We start from the raw sequence: 24,233 nt of genomic DNA on the forward strand, positions 1-24,233 counted from the left end.
AGAGACTCCTCCGAGACATCGCAAGGTGCGTACGCTACTGTTTTTGTCTGCCGGCCTTTGTCCGCGCAGACCAGTGTGTACTCGAGTTCGTCTGCTCCGGGTCTTACCTGAGAGCGAAGCTCGAGCCTGTCGATGGTGATCCAACGATCCGCGACAGGCGTACCTTGCGGTGGTTGCCCACACTCTCTCAAAGGAACCCTTTGGTCACTGCGAGAGAGATCACAGCACGCCCTTGCGTGCTTGCGGCGCGCACTCCGTGTCACTTCGTGCGCGCAGGGGAGCCTAGCTCCTCGCGCGCTCCCTTGACGCGGTGACTGCGTATGTGTGTGTATGTGCGTTTGTAAATATGTGTATATGTGTGCGTATGTGCGTTTGTAAATATGTGTATGTGTGTGCGTATGTGTGTGTGTGCCGCTGGAGGATGGCGTTTCAATAAACGTCTCCTTTGTGAACTCGGAGGTTTGTGTCCTTGCAGCGAAGTGCTCTCCTCCCGATGGAGGTTGAGTGCGCGCTGCAGTGTTTCAGTGTGCGCGTGGTGACGGCTGATCGGGGCTTCGGCTCGCGCGACGCTCGAACCCGCGGTGGTTCGTGGCCTATGTCCAAGTAGAAACCACAACAGGCATTTTCGCTAGTGACCTTTCTCGTGCTATTGGTGTTCCATTTGGCCTTCCACATAACTCCGAATAGTGGCACAAAATAGACGGACTCCTCACTGTTTCGAATTCGCGACATACTGATTTCGCATACTTTGGCCACGCTTGAGAGTTTGGCCTCAGGAGGAAATTCTCAAGCGGCCGCGAATGGAGCCAACTGCTAGAGCGCCGCATGCGTCTTGCCAGAAGTGCCAGTTGTGGTTTGACTGTCTCGCCTCAGGCCCTCTGCGGTCATTCTTAAGTCCACCCCTCGCCAGGACACCGGGCTAGAGTGCGAAAGCGAAACGAGTTCAAGGCCAGCTCCTCCCTCTTCTGTCCGGTGCAGGGTCGCGCTGGGCTGAACGTGCGGCGCCTTATTCGCACCCCAGAGAACAGTGCGCGCCACGCGCGTTCAGCAGCGACGTCAGAGGGCATACGAAATTCCCGCATCCGGAAGAAAGCCCGCACACACGGCCCGTCGAGCCATTGCGACTCTCGGTAGACGCGCTGCGGCTGGTTCCGGAAGGCTGCTCGCGCGGCCCGCCGCGCTCTTGCGGCTTGTTGTTGCAGCCGTGGGTGGAGGCCCGATTTAGCCCTGGCTCCCGGCCCTGGAGCCGAACCACTAGCCGGCGTGCTGCGCGGGAACCTCATACGTCGTCGGTCACGTGGCACCCCTAAGAAGCCGCCCGGCGAGCCTGGCTGGCTGCCGTCATCCAAACCGGGAACCCACGGGTGGAATAGCCGAGGTGCACCGGGGCTCCGATCGTTGCGAACGAAGCTTCGAAATACTTTCTGACGAAGTCGTCCCGGGGCCGCTAGTGCACGTGCGCCGGACGTTGAGCAGAGGCCGTCCCGCGACTGTGATGCAACCGGGCCATCCGGACTGATTGTGAAGTGAGTCCTGGGCGACCTTGCGGCCAGCACGAGCACCATGGGCGCGGCACAGAGGAAGCTGGCCAAGGTGGGCTTGCACCGCATGCTGTCTTGCACCGCGCTGCTGCGATGTGCACGTGAGCGACTCCGTGCCTCTGCGGCCTTCGAGCCGCGGTGACACGGAGGCACCCTACGTGTGCGCCAGGCCGCCGCTGTGGCTGTGATATTGCTCGTCTCGAACGAGCGTGCGTGTCCATGGTCGCGTGTGGGCAAACGCCCCAATGTGTGCGCAACCGGAGCCAGAGGGGCGTGGATGAATGCGCTTCATCCTACTCGAGCCAAGTCGCCCTACTTCCGTGCAGTCTCGAGTTAAGAATTGCGCAACTGCCAGGTAGAGAGCTCTCTGGCAACGCAGGTACTATGATGAAAGCAAATTCTTTCCCCCCCCGCCAGTGTAGCTTCCACGTGGGTTTCCTTTTCGGCGGCGCTAATTGTACCTAACTGAAAAGCCACGACAGGGACTGTGGAGAGGGACACAGAGAAGGAGAGATGCTTCTTTATTCTACTCGCTTAAGTTTCACTGTGTTAATTAATAGCGGTCACTTTCCCAAAAGGCGCGTGCTTGTCGGAGGGAAATCTATTTTTGCCAGTCAGCATAAGTTTGTTTGCCTTGGAAAGGGCCACGTTACTAAACCTTACGATGTTGTTTTGCCACTCACGCCCGCTGCCAAGTCATGGCGTGATGAGACACAAGCCAGCCGGTCCGTGTCGCAGCAACTAAAAGTGAATTGCGAAATTTGCACTCGGTTTCATCTTTGTCGCTATGTGAATGTTATTAATCGCGTACTCTTGCTCGCGTTTGAAGGAACTGAGCATATTGACTTGTGAAGTCTCAACGCGGAGAAATATCTCGTATATGCTGCAGGTATATGCTCAAAAGTCCCGTATAATATCGCCGCTAGGTGTCGCTTTGCAGTTCTCTACTCTTGACGCGGCTATGCGATGCAGTTTCACGGCTGCGCATGCTGTTTGTCCCTTTCGTGCAAATACGGCCGCCCCCCAGCTTTCGCTTTTATCGCTTTCCGATGCGTCCTTGGCACGTCTTTCTGCACGCCTGCTTGGGCGACAAAATTGATCGCCGCGAGTTGACGTGGCGCCGTGGCGGAGTACTTGCGCATATATACTGCGCTGCCGAAAAGCCTCGTCGTCGCGCGCTGAAGATGGTGCAGAGGAAGAGGCGATGCTTCCGCCCGAGTCGCGTGCGGCATTGTCGCCCATCCCGAAATAGAGGGAGGCCGCCCCTCGGGTTCCCACGCGACGCCGAGCGGCCCGTGCCGCGGGGCCACGTGGCGGGCAACCGCCGACCATCCACTCGGCCCGCACTCCGAGGACGCCTGTGTGCAGGGCGGCAAGAGCATAAAAACGCCGACCGGCTGTTTTCGCGATTGTCGTGGGTGCCGTGCCTGCACCATCGTCGAGCATGGAAGACAGAGCGACGCGCACCGCCGCCGTCGACGTAGATGAGCGCTGTGTTTGCGCGCGCCCATCGGATGCGTACAGGGCGGCAGACGCTAGGAGAACTTCAAAGCCAGACGTCAGCGACCATCGGGGCGGAAATCGCTGAGAGTGCCTTTTTAAAACCGGCGCGCTTCTTTGGAGTCCCGGTTCTCACGGATGCGCCGACGAGAACGGGCGGCCATTAGGTAAATGCGAGAGTTTGTGTGCTTAAGAGCGTGTGCCCGTCCTCATTCGTGACAGCAGTGTCGCATATGCATGGAGAAGAGGGGGGGGGGGGGGGGGGGTAAGAAGATGGGTACTTGCGCTTAGAGTGAGTCATAATTCCGCTGCAAGATAGGAAGGGTTGCGCATTGAAGGGGGGTGCGGATAAGATATATGTCACCAGGCTGCACCACCGCCACTCCTGCTTCTGTAGTCGCAGCTCCCTTATCCGCGTTTGCCGTGCAACCTTTAGGTTTTAAGATCGAATTACAATGGTTAAAATCAAATTTCCATGCGGCCCTTATAAACAGGACTAAAAAAAAAATGCAGAGAGAGGAGCCACGGTGGAGCCTGGCGCCCGATATTCTGTTTCAGGTCGCCTCAGAGGGAGATAAAGAATAAGGGTTTATTAGGATAACGCTTCCCTCTTCTGGTTGGGATCTTATATATGTTAGAGACCATCATGACCTTCAGCTCGGATCACAAGCCTCCTGTGGTCCTCCTGTAAGGAGCTGGTCTGCAGCGCCGCCTCTCACGAAGCTCGGACATAGTTTGCTAAGGGGTTTGCCCCCAAAGCCCTCTCAGATTTGGCGGTAAAAGGTTGAGATGGTGTTGCATTTTGCATGTACAGTCATTGCAGATTGCTGTGTGTTCCCTCCTGAAGTCGTGCCAATCTGTTGTCTAGTAATATTGAAGTTCGCTGCTTTGACTTGCCAGTTAGAGCCATGTACCCCGAAATTTTTTACATTTCCTTGGGAAGATTTTTCGGATACACTTTTCACGCCCATTGTTTAACATGGCGATAACAATCAATATATATCCGCTAGTCGTCCCTCGGAGGCTTTTTAATATTTTGATATAAATTTTCAAAAATGCACCCCGTCGGTTCATATTTTTGTGAGCGCAGGACAACATTCAGAAGTAAAATTTTGGTGCGAATTTTTAAACCATTTCTATAAATAAATCCATAAAAGTATGCTACAATGTTCCACAGCTGCCTCAAAATTAGTTTAAAAAAAAGTTCATCGGTTTCCCACGATAGTTTGAACTACCGACTGAGTCGCTGCCAGCGGAGGAAAAAAAAAAAAAAACAAAAACAAAAAAAACTTCAACACCAAATTAACGCCGCACATTGCAAGCTTAGGCCATTCCCATCAACGTGTGTATAGCAGTATCACATGACATCCCAAAGTTGCCTCACAATCAAAAGGCGTCCCAGAATCCTGGACCTAAGAAGAAATCAAGAGCGCGCAATATATGCCAAACGATGTTATCTGTATATATTTACCACCTCAGCAATATTTGCTCATTTGCTTTCGCTGTTGAGCAATGAGTTGGCGCCAATGGCGTTCCAGCATGCGAACCACTCATGATGAGTCTATATTAGTCTATATGTTGTCTTGGACGTCAAGTCCTACACTTGGTGCGCAAGGGTTAATTCAGTGCGAAAGGCTTATGGCTATACTTCAAAAAGAAATTTCTTCCGTTTACGTAGGAACCTGGAGGCAATTTTTTTCGCAACTACTGTCCGTAATTAGAAAAATGGAAGGCCTAAAAGAAATAATTCGGAAAATAGATTGTGTGTTTTGAGTAAGTTACATAGTAAGGCAGCTGACCTGTGGTGCAGACATCGTGACCTAAATTGAGCACAAAGACTGAGAACAAGAAGGAGCACACCGTGGTATTTTTTTTTTTTTTCTTAGCAGGAACTATCACTTCGTGAGCAGGCATTGTGCATCAGAGGACGAATGCGCCTGTGTCGTTTGGGCCATTTTGAAATTGCAGTTTTCTGGCGGGGTTGCGCTTGCTTGTAGAGAATGGCCATTGTTCTTTAACCTGACTTTGTAACATGTCTGCTAAAAACGTTACACTCCTTCGTTGGACCTCGACTTTGCAGGAGTACGCATTAGACATGCGTTAAAAAAAAAAAAAGAAAAAGAAAATAATGGAAAGGGGGCGGAGCCTTGTAATGCCAACGTTGATGACCAGAGCAGACATCCTGGGCAATTCCCTCTTTTTGGCTCCCACGCGCTAATTCTTTAGGCATATTATATTTATTCCTTTTTTTTTATTGCCGTGATTTTTTTTTTTTAATAGGTTATCGCAAGTAGTGGCTTTCTATGACACGTTTCGTGTTTCGCCATGGATTGCAACCATAGCCCGCGTTTTCTGTTTATAACTAATTTACGGCAGCCACTGCGCACGAGTGTTTCACTGGCAGTTCCCGCGAGCCCATTGTGGTGCCCACACGAGCTTTGCTCGAAAGCATGCTCTTTCATTTGTGCTGTTCTGCGCTTCTCTCAATCCGTTGGCGACCATCAGTGTGTCTACGCCACAATCAAAGCCGCACATATTTGCTTCGAGACCACGAGACTACGCCACGAAGCTGCTAGCATGCCTTCACAAGGCCGGCCAATCACGATATGAAACGAGGCGACAGCTTGGGTGCCGGCCAATCGCGAGCTGATCTTGCTGTCGGAGATTTATAACCAGCGTCACGAACCTGACCCCGGTTCGCATCGGATTCCGCGAATAGCCTGACCCCGAGTGCTGGGCACGAGAAATTCGGGCGCAGTTAAAAGTAGGTTGTCCGTGCGTTTAAAGCCGATCCGCCGGGGCAGCCGGCACGAACGGAGCAGAGCGCGCGGGGGCGGCGCGCCGGCCACGCACGCGCCGTTGAGAAAAGCACGCGCGGCGCCGTCGTAACTAGATTCCGTCCGAGCAGTTTTGGGAACCGACGAGGGGGGGGAAAGCGCGCTAGCCGTCTCCTAAAAACGGCGCGCGCTTTTTGCGCTCCTGGAATGCGATGTTCGAGCGGCCAGCCGGCCGCGTTTTCATCGGAGTGCCCCTCCTCCGCGTCTCTACTGCGCTCCTGCGCCTCCCGTCTCTCGCACTGGCCTGCGGCCCACCCGACGCTGCAGTGTCGCGATACTGCCTGGCGTTTTCCGCCACCCACACTGTTTGCGCAGACACTTGCCTTCAGTGAAGCCACGCAGCGTTGTCGAGGCTGCGAATGACGTCAGCCATTATTCGCAAAGCTTGAAGATCCGAGAGAGCTGCTTCTCAATGCAGAGCAGTCCCGCTTACGCACAACCTACTGAATTCAGCCTTTGTCTCAGTGGGGTCAACTCGAATATTCAACAGCGCTGCGCGCTTCTAGAGAGACAGAGCGTAGTAAAAAAAGTGCTCACGTATATTACACTGGATGGCGTGTGGTGGTGAGCGGTCATTGCTCGTCGTCGAGAGCACGGACCCAGTACGTATCGGATGAACGATGTACGTTGCAAACGGAGCAGTGAAGGATGCAGAGGGAGTGAGTGCGAACCATACGCAGCGTAAGCCCGTCCCGCAATCTGCGAGAGCATGAATGCGCGGAAGGATCTATCGCACATAACCCATGTTTATTATGACTGTGATCAAATTAATAAAGCAGTGATATCATATAATTCTGGCCCCCACCGCTGTGGTACAGTGTTTAAGGCGCTCGACTGCTGTGCCTAAGGATGCAGGATTGAATCCCGGCCGCGGCGGCCGCTTTTCGATGGAGGCGAAAAGCAAGGCGCCCATGTGCTGTGCGATGTCAGTGCACGTTAAAGAACCCCAGGTGGTCGAAATTTCCGGAGCCCTCCACTACGGCGTCTCTCATAGCCTTAGTCGCTTTGGACGTTAAACTCCCTAAACCAAACTAATATTATTCTGCTCTTTTGCTTGGCGCGTTACAGTTGGCCGGATAGTCAAGCTAGTGCCCAATCTAACTAGAAGTTAGTCGTTAAGTCCGTCTTCTTGCAGTATGTAAACAAAAATTCGCGATGCCTTAGCGCAAAAAAAAAAAAAAAGGGGCTATCTATAGCGCTATCTAAAAGGACCGGGCAAATACGGTGCGAGGAGCCCGCTTTAGGCCACTCTGGCGAGACATTTTCATCTTGTTATTTCTGTACAAAAACGTTCCAGATTCTCTAGTCCGCGGGATGCAAGCAGCGGAGCGCTAATGCCCAGCCTCTCAACTGGAGCGCAACTGGGTCGTAGTAACACGTCGATCCCTGTCTCATGCGGCGGCGTCTTTCTTATCGCGTTCATTCATCGGGTGAGCTGACAGGCCCGATAAGTGGGCGCGTGCCTGGTGCTGCTGCCAAGATTGTGCCCGCTGCCTCTCTTGACAGAGGTCTCTTACCGAAAGACGACGGAGGGTGCCGAATCCAATATTGCTAGCTCCGCGTCTGCAAATAGAACAGGGCAGGCCCGTCGGGTGAATCTTGGGAGGCCGGTTCGCGGGGCACTTTGTATCGCTTCGTGAAAGGCCAGCCGCGCTTTGGCAGTATTCTCGCTCGTTGTCGTGAGTGGCATATGCACACGCATGCCAGTCAGTTGAAAACTTACGGAGTGCAGCTTCGTAAATATCACTCTAGTTAATGTAACAATTACAATATCATTGTTTCCGTGTAATGGCTACTACGCCTAACGATATTACGAAGCATACGAACTCTATATGGCCTTTCAGTTTCATGCAACTAACGTGGATACCAATATCTGCATGTGCGATATGCTAAAGTGTTATTTATAGTCCGTGGGGTAGTCTCCTTTAAAACAGCACACGAATACTGCGGCGGTCAGCGCCGAAAGACTCCGTGATACTGTGGAAGCGAGAAAGAGCGCGCATGTAGCATGGCAGTCAGTGATATGATGATAGCGACACGTCTCGGCGTTTCTGGCTTTGCGACGAACTGCATTCATTGAAATCGTGCCGGCAAGCGTGTGCGTGATCCGATGGGTCTATCTCTGACGCTTCTAAGAGCGAGAGTTTTTAGCAGTCTCTAGGCCTCACACTAATATTTAGCTACATATACCTCCAAAGTTTTGGATTCAGCAGTTGCATTAATACACGACCCAGGATCAGCTCTGACCACATACATTTTGGCCTGTGCACTTCTGGTGATGGATGACTGCGAAACAACGACGGTGATGCATTGGAAGGGGGGGGGGGGGGGGGGGGATTTTTGATTTGCAGCTATTGTCTATAGAGAATGGAATTTCGTCCTTGGCCCTTTCTGGGGTTTCTTTGCAAGGCACAGAATGCTGCTGTGCAAACAGCTGAATGCTAAGCCTTGGGCTGGAGTATGTCACAGTGGTCGCTGTTTTGTTGCCCGTGGAGCTCGGGGAAAGGCAGTGCGCGCGTTTAATATACTTACTGTCTTCTCCGGCCTGCACCTCTGAAGCTGCGCGCTAGGCAATAAAATGGCGCCCATGGTGTCTCGTAAATACACTCTCCGTTCAAATTCCGCCTTCATAGCCTCAAGTTCTGGCATGTTAAAAAACTTTATTGCGGATAAGTTTGCAGCATCATAAGCCTGGAGGCTAATGGCCAAAGGCGCGGCTTCATGAATGTCAATTTTTGCACACTTGGAAATGGAAGGAAACCTGCCTTGGGTTATGGATGCGTGATGAAGGGTTTTTTTTTTTTTTTTTTCACACTTGAACTTTTTTCTTTTCTTCATTTCACTTACCCTTGTTTCCTTTTTCCATTTGGTTGTTTATATTTCCTGCTGCTTTATTTCATTTGATACTCGTTTTGCTTCTAACATGTGTGGTTAGAACAGGCTTCTCCTCCTTATTTTTACTTACCTTATGAATGTCAGAACCGGTATAAGATATACGTACAACCTCAGTGGTTCAAGTGGCGCGACGCCTCCGCTAGTGCTGGGGCTAGTCTGCCATTAAGTGCTACGAACTTTAGGAATGAAATATAATCTAGAAAAGTATGCTTATATATATCTGGTCCATCGGTGACCAGTCCCACCAGGATTCCCTTTCTTTCTTTCTTTCTTTCTTTCTTTCTTTCTTTCTTTCTTTCTTTCTTTCTTTCTTTCTTTCTTTCTTTCTTTCTTTCTTTCTTTCTTTCTTTCTTTCTTCCTTTCTTTCTTTCTTTCTTTCTTTCTTTCTTTCTTTCTTTCTTTCTTTCTTTCTTTTTTTTTTTTTTTTATTGCGACAGACGACAACTCCGCAGGAGTGCTTAAAGTCTGGCTCCATCGGAGGGCGGGGGGTCTCTAGTGATTCGAGCACAGGTGAAAATAGGAATAAAGAGGGAGAGACAAAATGACTGGTGGCCTGCTTCGCACATCATTTTGTACAAAGGGGAGAAATTATATTTTTCGTTCTTGTTTTTTTATAAAATGTTTTCATTGTCTTATTAAAACCCATTACGAAATTGCGGAAACAACAGAGAAGAATTGTTCTGAAAACCACTGAAAAAAAAAAAAAAAATGGCAGCCTGGTTCGTATTCATGCAGTCCTTATACATTCGAATGAGACCCTCCTAAATACTGGCGGGGCGTCTCAGACCCCCTGAGACTCCCCTAACTTCAAGCCCCGGCAGGCAGTGATCTAGTTGAGACCTCTTAAAGTTGGACGCGAAGGGTTAAAGGTGACATTCTTGGCTGCGTTTCAACTGGGGACACAAAGCGTTCTGAACGAATTCCTTTCTTTGTCTCGTGAGTTGGAAGACTTAGTCGTACGCAGCAGTACCATTTGTTTCAAATTGCGTGCGTGCTTCGAAACCAAGCCTCTGCATCGTCAACGTTGTCTCCGTCAGGTCGAGATCAGTGACCCAAAGGACAAATCAGGGATCCGCCACCAGGTTGGGCCGACAGACGCGACGAGGAGAATACTTTTTGTGATGTAATTGTCGGGAAAGCCGGACGCCTGACAAGCACCCGGAGCGGGTAATTGTTAGCGCCCGCACTTGATGTTTGTTTGGCCGCTGTCATTGTTTGGTCTACGGAACAATGGCTGTCACAGTGCAGAGCATGAAAGTCTTCGTCCCTGACCCGCCGTCGGAAATCGGGGTACAGTGGCGGTCTGCTCGCGAGTCGCGCTTTCTTTTAATGCGGTCAGGCCCGGGGCTCGGCGTCCTCCGGGCCGGAGGAGCAGCCAGCCGGTCGTAAACCACGTACTGCGAGTGTGACGCAAGCATGATGGACACAGCTGCGCGAGCGCGGTGCGCACTCGAGGAAGGAGAGCTCGAAAGATCGGAAAAAAATATTCTACTGTTATCGCGGCGCAATTTCTTCAACGTGATGCTGCATAAGGTATGTGATGGAGGGGAGCTTGTCTTCGGGCTGTCGTGGACATTTCACTGTCCATTTCTCCTGATCGGGTTTCACACGGATGTAGTCTCGAAGTTTATGGGCGACGTACTGTGCCTTGACAGAACTGTGACGTACCGTGTCTTGACACGCTGTGATCACGGTGTTATGACATAGAAATATGATGGGCACATAAACTTTAATCGTTCTATTCTTGTGGTATAGCTACACCTCTAGATGGGCTAAATTTCTTGTTTGTTTTTCTCGCGAGAGAGAATTTTATTTTCCTCGTGTTCACGTTCCGCCTGATTGCTGCGGCCATCTTTAAAAAGAATGACAGAAACCGTTTGTTTTTGCATTGCTGCAGCTGCAGCAGCCACGCGAAACTGCAACTTCGCGACTGTAACTCCACCCGTTTTCAGTAGAGACGCAGGATGTAAAGAAAATAGACCGAACATGACAGCCGGCTGGTAAAAACTACCAGGGCTAAGCCCGCGCAGGCCTCCATCGCGGAAGTAGGCGTCGATGCTAGCCGGCCGCTGAAGACGTCGGGGCCGTCGAGATCGGGCCGGCGGCGCGAGGCAGATGGCGCGGGGGTCCGTTTCCGAACTTTACTTTTGGTCGCCGCGGCGCGCTCCCCTTCACTTCCCCACGGCCCCGACAGGCGCCGGTCTGGCGATTGGTCGTCATGGCAACGCGTCGTGTTGGGCTCCCGAGACGCTGCGGGACCCCGAGTGCCGGCGACGGGCCGCCGTCCTTTCTGTCCTCTTCCTCCGCGGGCCCGGAAAGCACGCGCTCCGTCCTCCCCTCCCACCCCGGGGTACCCCGGGCACCAAAAGCTGCTCTCGCAGAGGGTCGCCCGCTGCAGCGCCTCGAGTCCCGTTCTCGGGTCTAGGGCCGTCTTTCGAGACACATCTGCAGTTTAGCTAAGCGCTGAGTCCCGCTCCCGTGGCGTTGACGGCCGCTATATGGCCTGAGAAGCGGAGGCGCCCAGACTCCCGCGGCCAGGCTGCGGAACTAAGCAGCTTCCACGTTTGTCCAGAGGTGCGTACGTCCGTTCATTTCCATTAGCCGCAAGACGATGCTGCTTCGCTTTCTGGCCGCAGCGCTTTCGCTTGCCTATCCTACTCAGAGCGGACGCACTTCGCGGTTTAAATGTCTTTTCTAAATCTACGCGCTGATGATAGCAGTTTCCGGAGAGCGCCTATCTCACTTCCGGTGGGAGTTTGCGGCGTGCTAATTTAATTACCTTTGCATGCACGATATTTATGCTGCCTGCTGGAGCTACCTAATTTTCTTACCCGGAATATCAAGATAGGTTGCACTGTACGTGCAGAGCTGTGCGAACGTTGGCACCGGCGCTGCCAACAAGAATGAGGACTGCATGAGCCGAGAACGCTCAGGCAGCATACTGAGGTCCACAGTCACCGGCGCTTTTTTTTTTTTTTTTTTCAAGGCCGTAGTTGTCATTATTGATCGATGTCCGTGTCGATACAAATTTAAGTCTGAGATAGGCGTCACACCTTTCGCGTTTGCTTAAATTCGAACCCTATTTCGTATCTGTCTTTCCGGCTCTGAAGTGTCAGATAGCGATATTGTCACAGTGGCATTTCTCCAAGAAAAATATTTTTCTTTCGGCAGTGTCTATTCCACCGGCAGTCGACGGAATTTCTCGAGCGAAATTATTTCGGCCGTCGGCAGTTACTGGCTTCGGAAGGCCACTTGACGTTTTCCTATGAAAAACGCGTTGACTGATTTTTCGTACTGTCACGGCTGTCTTTTGGAAAACAAAGCGCTCCTAACGTTTTATGCTACTCCCGCCGCAGTGTTAGCAAATGACAAGGACGGTGTTAAGGAGAGCCAGCGATTCAAGCAAGGGGAGTGTCTGCGCGATATTTTCGAGGTATTCTTCATACATCTGAGGCTAGTATCAAGCAGGATTCCACCGCGGCGAAAGTGCGACTGCGTGTGATTCCAACTTGTTGAGCCAAGTGCAGCGCACAGGAAAGTTACTCACGACAAATAATATTAGGATAGCATTAGAAAACTAAAGGAGCAGGAGAAAACAGAGTTCAATATTCGGGAGCACCGCGCAGCGTGGTCCGCGCACCACTACGGAGCTGTGTAAACGAAACACTTTTTAACTACCTCAACAGAGCTTAGCTGATCGTTTTTTTTTTTCTTTTGTTGTTGTACTAGGCGCAAAATATAATTCATAGCGGTCACTTTTGGCTGCGCCGAGCCCTTTGAATTGAGTTGTTTTGCTTTGGACTTCAAGGTTCTCTCTAACCGAAAGTGACCACGTTCGTGGTGCTCAAACTGCGACATATAGGCATGTGCTTCGCTCCGATGTGGCCAAAATGAACAGCGCCTGGAGAGTAGGGGAAAAAATAGGAGAAATAATTTTATATCCGTTGCCCTAAGCAGTCAATCAGGCGAGCGCCGGTAGAATTTCGCCCCGTATATTCTGCCGGCTGCCGGTTCATATATAGACACTGACATTTTCTTTTCTTTTTTTTTTTTTTTTTGCGTAGCACTTTGAACTATTTCACTCCACGAGTTATAAGCAGCAAGTATATGTTTGAAGATTATAGACCTAAAGGAAGTTGTATTCGCGCGAATAAAACGCCATGCTCAAATTCTGTTCTGGTTTTGTTGTTTCTTGTTGCGCGTAACGCCGTCTCTAACGCTGGTGATGGGGCTTTTAAAGGGGCCATAGAGGTCTTTTTAATCGATTACTTTAAAGCGAACGTATGCATGCAGCAGTTGTCCCACTAATATAGGTTGAGAGTGTATTCAGGGTTACGCATGTATATATATATATCCTCTATGGAAGAAGGCAGACGAAATATTAAAATACACGCGAGTGCAAAGTAAATTAAACGAATATAATCCCCCAAATAGCGATGACCCGTATTGTAGCCTTAGATAAAAATAAAAGAAGGAAGCAAACGTGAGATGAAAAGTTTTTTTTTTTTTTCAAACGTTTTTTCTTGCTGCTATCATTGAATAATTGCGTCATAACAACATGTTGCGAAACCACATAATGTTGCGAAACCACCGAAGGCCGCTATTTCAGCCGATAACCGTAGTGAAGTTTTTTCGACGTGTGCGTGAACGCTAGCTTTCTATCATCGAGGTTGAATTAAAAAGCGCGTTAAATGTCAGTGTTACATTTTTTTTACTTTTTTTTTTGTTTGCATTTTCCATCCTTAGACGTGGTGCCGCGGCTCATGCACAAATTCAGGAGAGACGCGACAAGCACGAAAGCTCGTGCCATCCTTGTTTGGACTGTGGAGACTGGAAGCTCACAGCCACGGACGCATCAATACGTGTTTGTACAGGAAAGTCCGGAGAACAGGCCCATGAGCTACACATGAGCACAGCAAGGAAAAATAGAATGAAACGTGTGACACCTATCTCAGGCGCCTAGGGAGAGCGACGTTATCGAAGGTATTTGCAAAGAAGGCGGCTCCCGCTTGACAGGTATAACGGCGGACGTTCGGCTGGCGGCGGTCGCTGCAGCAGCGCCGGGACCGAGAGCTGCTTGTCGAAGCAGCGATGGCCGTCGAGAAGACCGACGACGTGGGCGTGTCCCAGGCGCCGAGGGCCCCAACCAGGCCCAAGTCACTCTGGCAGGTAGGAACGCCTCTTTCGCTGCTCGTGGAAAGGTGGCAACATCGGCAGCGGGTCGCAATATATATTCGGCAAAACACAGCACATGCTCCTAGAATGTTCTGATAAATGCACCTGTAATGTTGTAATTTGTGCTTGGCTGCAGTGACCATGAATTGCTTCCTGCACGTAGCACGTTGCCGTCATTTACAGCTTTGCGTATTGTTTGTGGGCTAGAAGTAGGCTCGACAGTCGTCGCCGGTTTGCAAAAGCCAGTCTGAAGAAGCTAGTTCATTCTCGGTCGATCAGCGCTTCGTGGAGGAAACTCGCGAATGCGGCTTTGGGAACACCTTGCGTAGGTAAGCTGGCGCTCACAAACAGCGACGCCCATCTCTGCGTTAGCGTAACAATCCTGTTTGCGGCGGCAACCCCTCCTGCACGTGTGCATAGGCGCCGCGCACCGCGGCAGAGCGGCAGCAGCTTCATCGCGCTTGGGCGATTTGGTTCACTGCAGAAACAGCGTGCCGACAGCTCCGTTTGGCACCCGACGCTACATAGCTGTTGTTCGTGCGCTCTCCAACTTCGTCGATCGAGCGAGTAATTATTGTCGTGTAGTTCGCATCTTAGTGGCTGTCAGAATCTGTCAAGGGCGGCGAGGGAGACAATAGGCGGCAGCCATCCTTCCAAGTTGCGCCGGCGCTCAAGGCGTCGCAGCAGCAGCTGTGCCGGCGACGGGGCGTCCTTCCCCAGCGTCGGGCGCTCCTCGAGTGATCGGCGACTGCATGTCACTGACCGCACCCAGCGGGAGTCTCCGGAGGCGCTTCGCCGGGATGCGTCGTCCTCCGTCCGGCGAAACACTTTACCGCGCTGCACTGTCCGCTGTTTTTGCGCCGCTGACCTGATTAGTGGCGTATCTGTGTCTCGGCCGAGCAGCTCTCGACGCTTCGGCCCTCGGACGTCACAGCACCTCGTAACGGCGAGGCTTATCTCGCGCAGCGTTGCAGAAGAATGCACAGCCCGCGAACAAGAACCGCAAACAAGTAAGAGCGTCTCTCTCCGAGTGTGTACGGCGGTGACGTGCTGAAAGACAAGAAAAAGGAAGCAGGCTCCGTGCACGCTCAATGGAATCTGCATAACAGGTCGAGCGGCGCAATTTCTACGCTTTCTTGTGCGACGCTGTCCGGAGCATTGCTCGAGGCCCCTGCTGCTGCGCCGCCGCTAATAGGAGTACTCACGGGGACTCGACGGCGGCACTACCAGCCTCCCGAGAAGTGCGAGCTCCAGCGTTCTTTGGTGAATTTGGGCAGCTTCGCGCGTGCCCCTCCCAGCATCATCACACACGCGCGCACCTCTGTACGACGCGCGCAACGACAGGATTATCGACATGGAGCTGCTTCGACACGGCTGGCGTTGAATGGGCCCTGAAGAGCCGACGGTCCGCCAGAGCCGCGAAAGTTTGGTCGGCTGCCTGATTCGTCTGCTCACCTCTCAGAGCGACCAGTGCGACCCGTCGTTATACCTCTTCCTCCGCTGGCTGGCGCTGGTGCTGCTGCGCGCCGTCATGAGCCAGATGATGCCCCCCACGGTAAGCAGCGCGCTTTGGACGCCGCTCTGCCGTCTCCAGAATAAGCTAGTGACCCCGACGCGATTACTGCAGACACGGCGATTGGGGAAAAAAGAGGACGAATATCTTGATAAAATTCCTGTCGATATTTTACACATCAAGGTGAACGATTGCTTCCTTGCCAAACACGTTTATGTATGCTCGTCAAAATTGAAAATCCGAGTGTGAATAACGGTAGACTAATTACAGTGCAACTGTATGTACCGGCTGTTGCTAAACCTTACCGTCCTTCGCACCGTTCATTCCAACGGCGCGGTGAATTGGAGACTTTCGCAACAGGCGGTACTTATACAAGCCCGCCAGCTATCACCGGTCTCACCCTTTTTTGCATGCATTCTGACTCCAGAAGTTGTGAGCGCTTTTTATGTCGTAGGGCTTCAACCGTACGCGTATTGAAATGCCAGCATGTGATCTTTAGAATGAAAACAGCAAATAACGCAGAAGGATGTTATCGTGACACTGGTTTCATGGGTCGCTCTACGGAACTGCTTGAATGAGGCGACGAAGTCCTCAGAGCGAAGAAAGTGACTGCATGGTTATTTTAGCGCCGAGAATGGCGAGGAATTAGAAACGGAATTAGGCCACCATATATGGACGCCCAACATCGAGCTGTCTGCACTCGAATTATGTGCGCATTGCATCCCTCAACGACGAATATGGCTCAGAGTGAAAAGTGACAAGCATCGCTATTCGCATTGGCAGAAGTAACTGCGGGCGCCACCATCTAATACCCGAACGGAGCAGTTTTCGTGCACGCCTATCGCATACGCGTGTTAAAGGGCTGCGCGTTCTGTCTCGTTTCATTGGAAATGCAGTTAGCGCCGGCTAATCGGAGGCACAATGCTCCAAAGTCAAGCACGAACGTTTCACGAATGGCTCGTGTCCATCATTTCGATGCATTCGGGGCAATCACGTACCGTTTTAACTTTACGACAGGTTCTAAAGTCTAGGCCCTGATTTGCAGATGCTAGCTGTAGCTTTCGTTACAGTACCAACTAAGATAGAGAGATACCATCGCGCCACCTTCCTTGTCAATTTTTTAAGGATCGGCCGTGATCGGCCGCACGCAGCGCGGCGCCACCAAGCGACGCTAGAGCGGAGCTTGACGTGAACCTTGACGTTTCCAGCGGGGCCGGGACCCGGTGCCGCACGCGCGCGACGCGCCGCGGCGGGTGAGCGAGCGCGCGAGGAGGCCGCGTTTCCTGAATGACGGCCAACGTTATGGATGCGGCGGGCGCAGCTGTTCACTTTTCGCATGCGGAACAGGCCTGAAAACGATGCGGTCACGGTCCGGCGCCCACCACCGCATGGCGCCGCTTCTCTGCGATTTGCCGTAAAGTGCGGCCAAGGTCGCCGCAAGGACGCTCTTCCGACGAGACACTCGCGGAGTGCCACGCCCCTGCGGCTTCCGCCTTTGCGGAGTAAACTGCAGGGAAAGCCCTGCGCTTGCCTCGTTGTGCTGTTTTTGAATGTGTATGCACGTGTTTGGACGCGTCCCGCGCATGTCGGAAACGGGTAAAAGTTGTGTTTTGATTCGTGCCATGTGTTGAAGCTGGTGCGACAGGGAAGTGACGAAAATGCGCTCCTGAAATCAGACTGCGCGATGCCTCGCGGTGTCTCGTTTACCGACTGGGGACTGCCACGAGTGGGGTTTCACGTGTTTTTCTTCCCCTCGCTGTTGCGTTCTCGAAGACTTTGTCTTCTTCTCCGCCTAGAGCACTGTGCTCATCTTACGTGTTTCACCACAGTGCTAATGTGGCGGCGATTTGCTGCGGCTCGTTTCTAATAGCTTTCGCTGTTCTCCAACGCGGTTGAAAATGAATTTATAAAGAAAGCGGCGGTCACATCGCACAGATTCACCCGATTGCGCGCCAGTGCAGGCTGCCCAGGTGAACAGCAAAGCCGCGGTAAATGGTACTGCCGCGCGTGAAAACAGGCGGCGAGCTCAGCGGGAGCAGTGTGCCCCGTACGAAATCAGGACGACACACCGTGGCGTGCCCACGTGCTCGGTGCACTACGCCGGGCGTAGATCCGGTCTGGCAAAAGCGCCAGGCGGCATTGAAAGCGCTGTCAAGCGGACCAGGACCGTTACGCAATTAATCCGGCGCAGTGCTTGGGGAGGGCTTCCTGACGCCAGTCATGCTTGGGCGGCCGGCTTTTTCGCAAGCTCTCTACAGAGTGCCGACCCGCCGCCGCTCATCTGTTGGGGGCGAACCGCATTAAGCAGATGAGCCTGATGAGTCGCGAACGCCTCTTCCCTCTCTGATCGAGTGACAAGGCAACGTTGGCGGCGAGTCTCGTTCTAACGCGAATAACGTTCCCCGACGCTCACTACACGGCGCGGGGCGCGGTTGCGCCCAGACGAGGTAGCGTGCTGGCAATCGTGGCCTTGTTCGCGCAGTCTATGAATACCGAGTATCAGCGCACGGCTGGTTAACGGAGCCCGCAGTGTGCTCGCCGAGATGCATTTATGTTTTAACTATATGCTTGTTAACAATGAGCTTTGATAGTTCCGCCTTATCGCATGCACGAACGCGTTGGGTGTGTTACTGGGCCGTGGGAACTAGACGCCGGTCTCTGCGAAAACACCCGGTTCCTGTCCTCCACCTCTGAATGAATGCGCGAAGCGCGAAAAAAAATTGCTCGCTGCATGTTCGCCGAAAGAATGTGTCTCACGCAGAGCGAGATTCGAGTCTCACCCGCGAACTCTGTCAATCACGGCACAGACCCGGACCAGTCTCTCAAGCCGCGCTTTCGATTTGCTAAGGCCTTTATTGCCTTATCGTTGTCGTCAGCAAAAGTGTCACGCTTTTGCGGTGGCTCTGATCGGTCGAGACGGGACGACGTCATGGAGGTCTCGACCAATCACAGCGCACCATCACAGTATGCGCGAATGCGTGCCTTATATGGCTATATATGTCAATTAATGATCGATAACTAATTAACGATTAATTAAATACCGGTTAGTTATAGTTGCGTAATTAATTACTAATTGATGTTGCGCACCATGGCCATATGGCAATCAATGGCCAATAACTAAGTAATTAATAATTACTAATTAATAATTACTAATTAGCACCAGTATCGTAATTAATTAACGCCGCGCACCGGTAAAATCAACCACTCAACAGTAAACGTAGAACAACTGCGAAGATATAATTAGCGCGACCTCGTCGCTAATGAGCTGATGTCATCTCCCCGAAATGTTTGGACCTGATGCGCAAATTTGACGCAACACTCAGGCTCTCGCCTTTCATCACTTTAGTCACCAAAGCGTCCCCGAATTTATTTTGTAAGCACGATCCTGGTCATTAGTGCATACGGGCGAGGTAAACGGCTGTCTCCTCGCGGGGAAAACGCGAGAAAGATTTTTATTGCATTGTGCAAAACAATGCCCAGTCAGTTCATACGCGTAGGTGAGCTCAGTATCCAGACATTGAAAACGAATGTCCGGTCGATATTTTTGATTTCAACAATAACTGCGTATAATAATGAAAACGCACTCGGGGAGCATATATATGTGCTTACTTTTGCAATAAAAAGAAAATCCGTTTCAGAAAAAAAAAAAAAAGCAGCACAAAGACGGGCGGACGGTTTTACGCTATTCGGGAAACCTTAATTTTGGAGCGCTGTAAAAAGAAACTGCTTGCACCCAGCTGTCCAACTATATTCTTCCGCTGACACTCCGCGTACAGCCCAATAAGGTGATATCTGCAATTTTGTCTCCCGGGGTGGCTGTCGCGTAAAAAAAGTAAACAAATAGTTGAACACGGCAGATCTTGGAAAAAAAAAAAAGAATGTTCAAATTGTGAAGTGACATATTTCCCCAAATATGAAACCTGGATACCAGTAATTTTGATATATGATTACGCATACGTTCTGTTGGAAATATTCGTACTGATTATGGAGTGCCTGGTCGGTGACCTTCATATCTGAAAATACTCTGAATTACGAACAAGACGTGTCTTAGAAAATTTTGTAAATTATTTACGAAAACAGAAATGATGTCCACGGAGATCATACAGACGTCTTTTTCAGCAAAACAACATCGGGATCAGAATGCTGTAAAAATAAAAGTTCCTCTGATGTAATTTTTATTTATGTGCCTTGAAATAATTTGCTCAGTATACACGCGTTTTTTACTGTTCCTCGGCAGAAGCGAAGGCAACAGACTCTGGTGAACCTCAGCAGACTGTGCTCACGTGCCGGTGATCGCGACAAGAGGACTTGCTTGGAAGCAAGGCTCATATTCTCAAAAACAAAGCTTTCGCTACGTGTGTTCCTTCGGGCAACGAGAAACAGCGAAAGAGTAAAGTTTTTGAGCAACTCGGCGTCTCTTCCCGACTAGCACCGTCCGTCGAAGAGCGAAATTCAAATCTTAAGCTTCTCCCGTCGTTTTCAAAACAATATCTCGGCCGCCCGATAAGAACCGAGGATATCTCTACTTACCATGCATCTCTGTTTACATGGCTTGGGGCAAGTGGCAAAGCCTCAATGAAAGAAGAACGAGCTCGGCAGGTTCAGCAAGAAAGCGGCAACCCCATGGGCTTGCCGCTTGCTTGCTGAACCTTGCAGATGATGCAGATGTAAATAATTAAACAACGCTGAAACTCTTTAGCCGCAAATTGTATTCAAAATCTGTCGCTGCAAGAATAACTCGCATGTCTTCTCTGTTTACTCACTACTCGGTGGTTTAAGACCGTTAATTATTATCTATCCGTATAGCATGCAGCAATACCACTATCAGGGTCATATTCACTAATTTCGAAGCCTAGAAATATACAAAAATAAGAATGTTTTGTACGCCCTCTGATTGGGAATGTTCTGAAGCTTCACTTTGAAAGTTAGAAATTCAAGATAGCCCTTTATTTATTTTTTTTTGTAATTTTTATACATTTGGCAACACACTTTTCTTGTACCTTCTCAACTGAGCACATTTTCAGACATGAGACCTACCAAGCACACGAAAATCAGTATGATAAGAAAACACGTAATTGCATCTCAAAGTTAAAAGTTTCCAGGTTTTATGGTTGGAGGAATATGTCCCTTCAAAATTGTATCGTACGATGGACAGCATGCGAATGCTGTCTCAAAACCGCAACTGATACGCCACAGCCGATACGCCCTCTCTTGCTGCTACCTGTATAAATACCCACCGCTCAATAAAGCTGCGTTCTTTTCTTCCTTGGAGTTTGGTATACTGTGACACATCGATACAATAATTTAAAATTTTTTTTAACCTCCCCGTGTTTAACCTACTTTTTTTTTCTTCTTTGTTTACGTGACAGCCATCCTGGAAGACAAAATTACAGTTATGCCTTATAGAGCTGTACGCGGACTGTGGGCAGAAAAAAAGTTCAGCTGGATGCAAGCAATTTCATTTTCCAGCTCTTCCTAATAGCAGAACATCGGCCGTCCACCAATCAACTTTATTTTTTTTTAAATTAACCTCAAATATGTTCTGTAGATGTATACTTTGTTATTTTTTTAAAATTAACCTCAAATATGTTCTGTGTATATATATATATATATATATATATATATATATATATATATATATATATATATATATATATATATATATAGCGAAGATCATTAACACTTCATTTATTCTTCGTTGACGTTTCGACCGGGGTCCAGTCTTTTTCAAGACTCTTGAAAAAGACTGGACCCCGGTCGAAACGTCGACAAAGAATAAATGAAGTGTTAATGATCTTCGCTATTTATTTCTTCTGCAGCCAAGAACGTCGTTTTCGCAAGTATATATATATATATATATATATATATATATATATATATATATATATATATATATATATATATATATATAGTCACATAGTGGTGACAAGGCCGTAGACACCAAAAGAGGACACAGGCGTGATAGTACTGAAAATAACACTTTATTGGGCTGACTTGCGCCCGCAAGAGAACTAAGCAACTCGGCGGCGGCGACAGCAACAAACGTGCTCTTTGGTCGTCGAACTAAGAATGCCATCACACCGACAAACGCTCATTTTAAAGGCGGCGAGGAAATATCTAGATAAAGCCGCGAACGGCCTTATATATATATATATATATATATATATATATATATATATATATATATATATAGAAAGAGAGCGAGAGAGAGAAGAGATAGATATACACAGTAGGTTTCAATGGACCAGTTTACTGAATAAAGTAGCGCGTTACGACAGACGCGACTGTTCGTTTTCACTGTTTTGTCGACAGTCTCGGGAATGGTATATATATTGTTGAAATTAATTTAAGATTGTCGACTGGACATGCGTGTTGGGTTTCTGGTGGACAGAACTCTAAGGTAAGATCTTCGTTGGTGTCCGTAGTATGTCTTAATCGCGAAATTGCGAACCTAACCAAAAGGCATTCCTCGTGACCCGAGGGCCTCTCGACCTCGAGGTCAGTCGGTCACGGTGAATACCCTACCCGCTGCTCAGGTCGTAGTCTTGGTTGGTCGTACCATTACTGCACTTACAGCCCTCGGCAGCATATACTTTAAAAAGCAATGCACATGATATGACGCACCAAAAGAAGAGCTGACATGCAACTGTGCTACAGCGCCCGTCCATTATACTGTACATTACAGCGCCAGGCCATATTATGAAATACCAATTTGTTTGGTTTTATTCAAATATATAGAATGAGGTTCTCATGATTTGTTTGCATCAACCACGACATGGTGCGCTCGTTATTTCGTGTCCGCGCTTTCTTTTCCGCGGCGTTGAATCGGCGGGATCTCAGATGGGCTTCGTTAGCTGGAAGAGCCCACTGGCGTCCTACCGCACATGTCAGGTGAACGTGATGTATCCCCGGGCGGTCCTGTGTGGCGCGCCAAACAGCATTGCATCGGCAGCCGCAACGCGTGTACACCGCTGCCATTCGGCGTAGCTGCGCGCTCCCTGTCACAGTCAAACAGCTGCAGACCGAGCGACCTCGAAATCTCCCCGCCGGGCTGGCAGCACGCTGCTGCAGCTGTGTGTGTCGCGGCGGTGCTCGCCAGTGAGGTGCTGCTGCACACGGGCGCTGCTCAGCTGGCTGCACAGGACACCGAAAGCCTGGCCGTACCACCGGCCTCATCGAAGGCCAAGCCCCGATGGGGGTTCCGGGCCCTGTGGCGGAGCCTGCGCCCACGCCGCCAGCCTTCGCCCCTGGCCGTCGAAGCCTTCTGGGTAACCGCTTGGCCCCGTCACTGGATTGCATTTGCGGCGCTCTGCGCCTTGCCTACCGTGTGCACGATTCGCGCATCGCTAGCCGATAGAGCGCGCTCCTCGGATGCTGCTGCCCGCAGCAGGAACTCCGCGCCTTCCTCGCCGGTAGGCACGCACAAGGAAGGGGTAGAACACAGTGGCTCGTTAATGCGGTCGGCTACTGAGTAATTGCTTCCACTGCGCTAACTGCATGCCGGATTGTTTCGTCTGAGTCGTGTTGGATCATTATAGCCCCGCCCTTTAATTTCCGGTCAATGACTCCTTCCGCGTTACGACACCGTTATATTTAGTATCGGCCTGTTGACTCGCAGATGCTGATTGGAAGCGGGAGGTCATGAGAGCTGAGAACTTCGGCGCGGTCCGTCTGCTGCACTTATAATGCTAGGTGCAGGGAAGATATGTTTGCTCTCCTTCAGTTGAGTAGGCTTCTGTGGTCTTTCATACGCTCTGTTATATATAATCACGCCATGTGGTAAATTTATAATTAGCGAGGACTCGTGATGCGTAAAAGTACGGCAAGTCAACAAAGTTGCACACGATCTTCGAGAACGTTCCTGCGAGCGAAATAATCTGCGAGTGACACCTTCCGCAAGAGGCGTTCCCTCGAATCGCGGTTGACTTATCACGGCGCGATAAATAGATGCACTTTGTCAGGTGAGTGGAGCGGTGGCGGCGATTTTTTCAACGAATATTATTTGATCGATAAAAGAAGTGTTGGTCGTCTATACAGCTTACTGGTCTTTTACTGAAGTAATGAGGAGCCGAACTGCATTTCGTACTGCGCTGTATTTATTTATCTTACAAGTGGTTCCCTCTTCACTCGTGACGTTTTTAGTGCTACGGGCGTGGTCTCCTTCCTCGGATCTCAGTACAACCTGAATACGTAGCTAGAGTAGGCTGATATGAATGGGAGCGACTTTTGTCCTACTGTAGACATAAATAGGCTGTTGACGATGACGATAGTGAAGGCGTATGTAGATAACCTGTAGCTCGATTATAACTTTAGAAGTCAAACATGCCACAGTTTTAAATGCAGGACGGTTTCATTTCCTAAAAGTGTCGCTATTGTCGTATAATGGTCGCTGTAAGCCGACAATGACAGGAAATTTAGTTGCTGCGCCCAAACAAATGAATAACGTTTTCTATTGTTTCTATAGTCACAGGGGGGGTCTGTCTATCTTAGACACAGACTTTGAATCTGTCCACGCTTCCGGCTAACTATATGCTCGTCATGCGAGTGCGCGGCTGTCACGACGTTCCTCGAGGAACGTAAAACAGCGACCGAGAATTTAGAGCGATCGTATAGCAGCTTGAACCTGGAACGCGAAAGCTTTTGACGGGGCGGCGGCGCGAGCCCATCACGTTGCGCATACGCGTACCACGCGACTTCCGGGGTGCGCCTGTTGCGGCTAGCGATTTATTGGACACGCTGGTGGCGTACCAAGTTGGCCGTGACCTCAGCCGC

At 50.3% G+C, this 24,233-nt stretch overlaps 1 protein-coding gene across 1 annotated transcript in view; it reads left to right on the plus strand.

Annotated features, from left to right (window-relative positions):
- The first annotated feature begins 14,435 nt into the window (after positions 1-14,435).
- Positions 14,436-24,233, plus strand: part of LOC146203107 (uncharacterized) — a 239,886-nt gene continuing 230,088 nt past the window's right edge. The window contains exon 1 of the mRNA XM_084588528.1: positions 14,436-15,503. Coding sequence (XP_084444654.1) covers positions 15,333-15,503 — 171 coding nt within the window. The 5' untranslated portion in view covers positions 14,436-15,332. The remainder of the gene's footprint in view (positions 15,504-24,233) is intronic.

The sequence above is a fragment of the Amblyomma maculatum genome, chromosome 1 (genome assembly GCF_055883805.1).
Source record: "Amblyomma maculatum isolate TAMU_Amacu chromosome 1, ASM5588380v1, whole genome shotgun sequence".
Lineage (NCBI taxonomy): Eukaryota > Metazoa > Arthropoda > Arachnida > Ixodida > Ixodidae > Amblyomma > Amblyomma maculatum.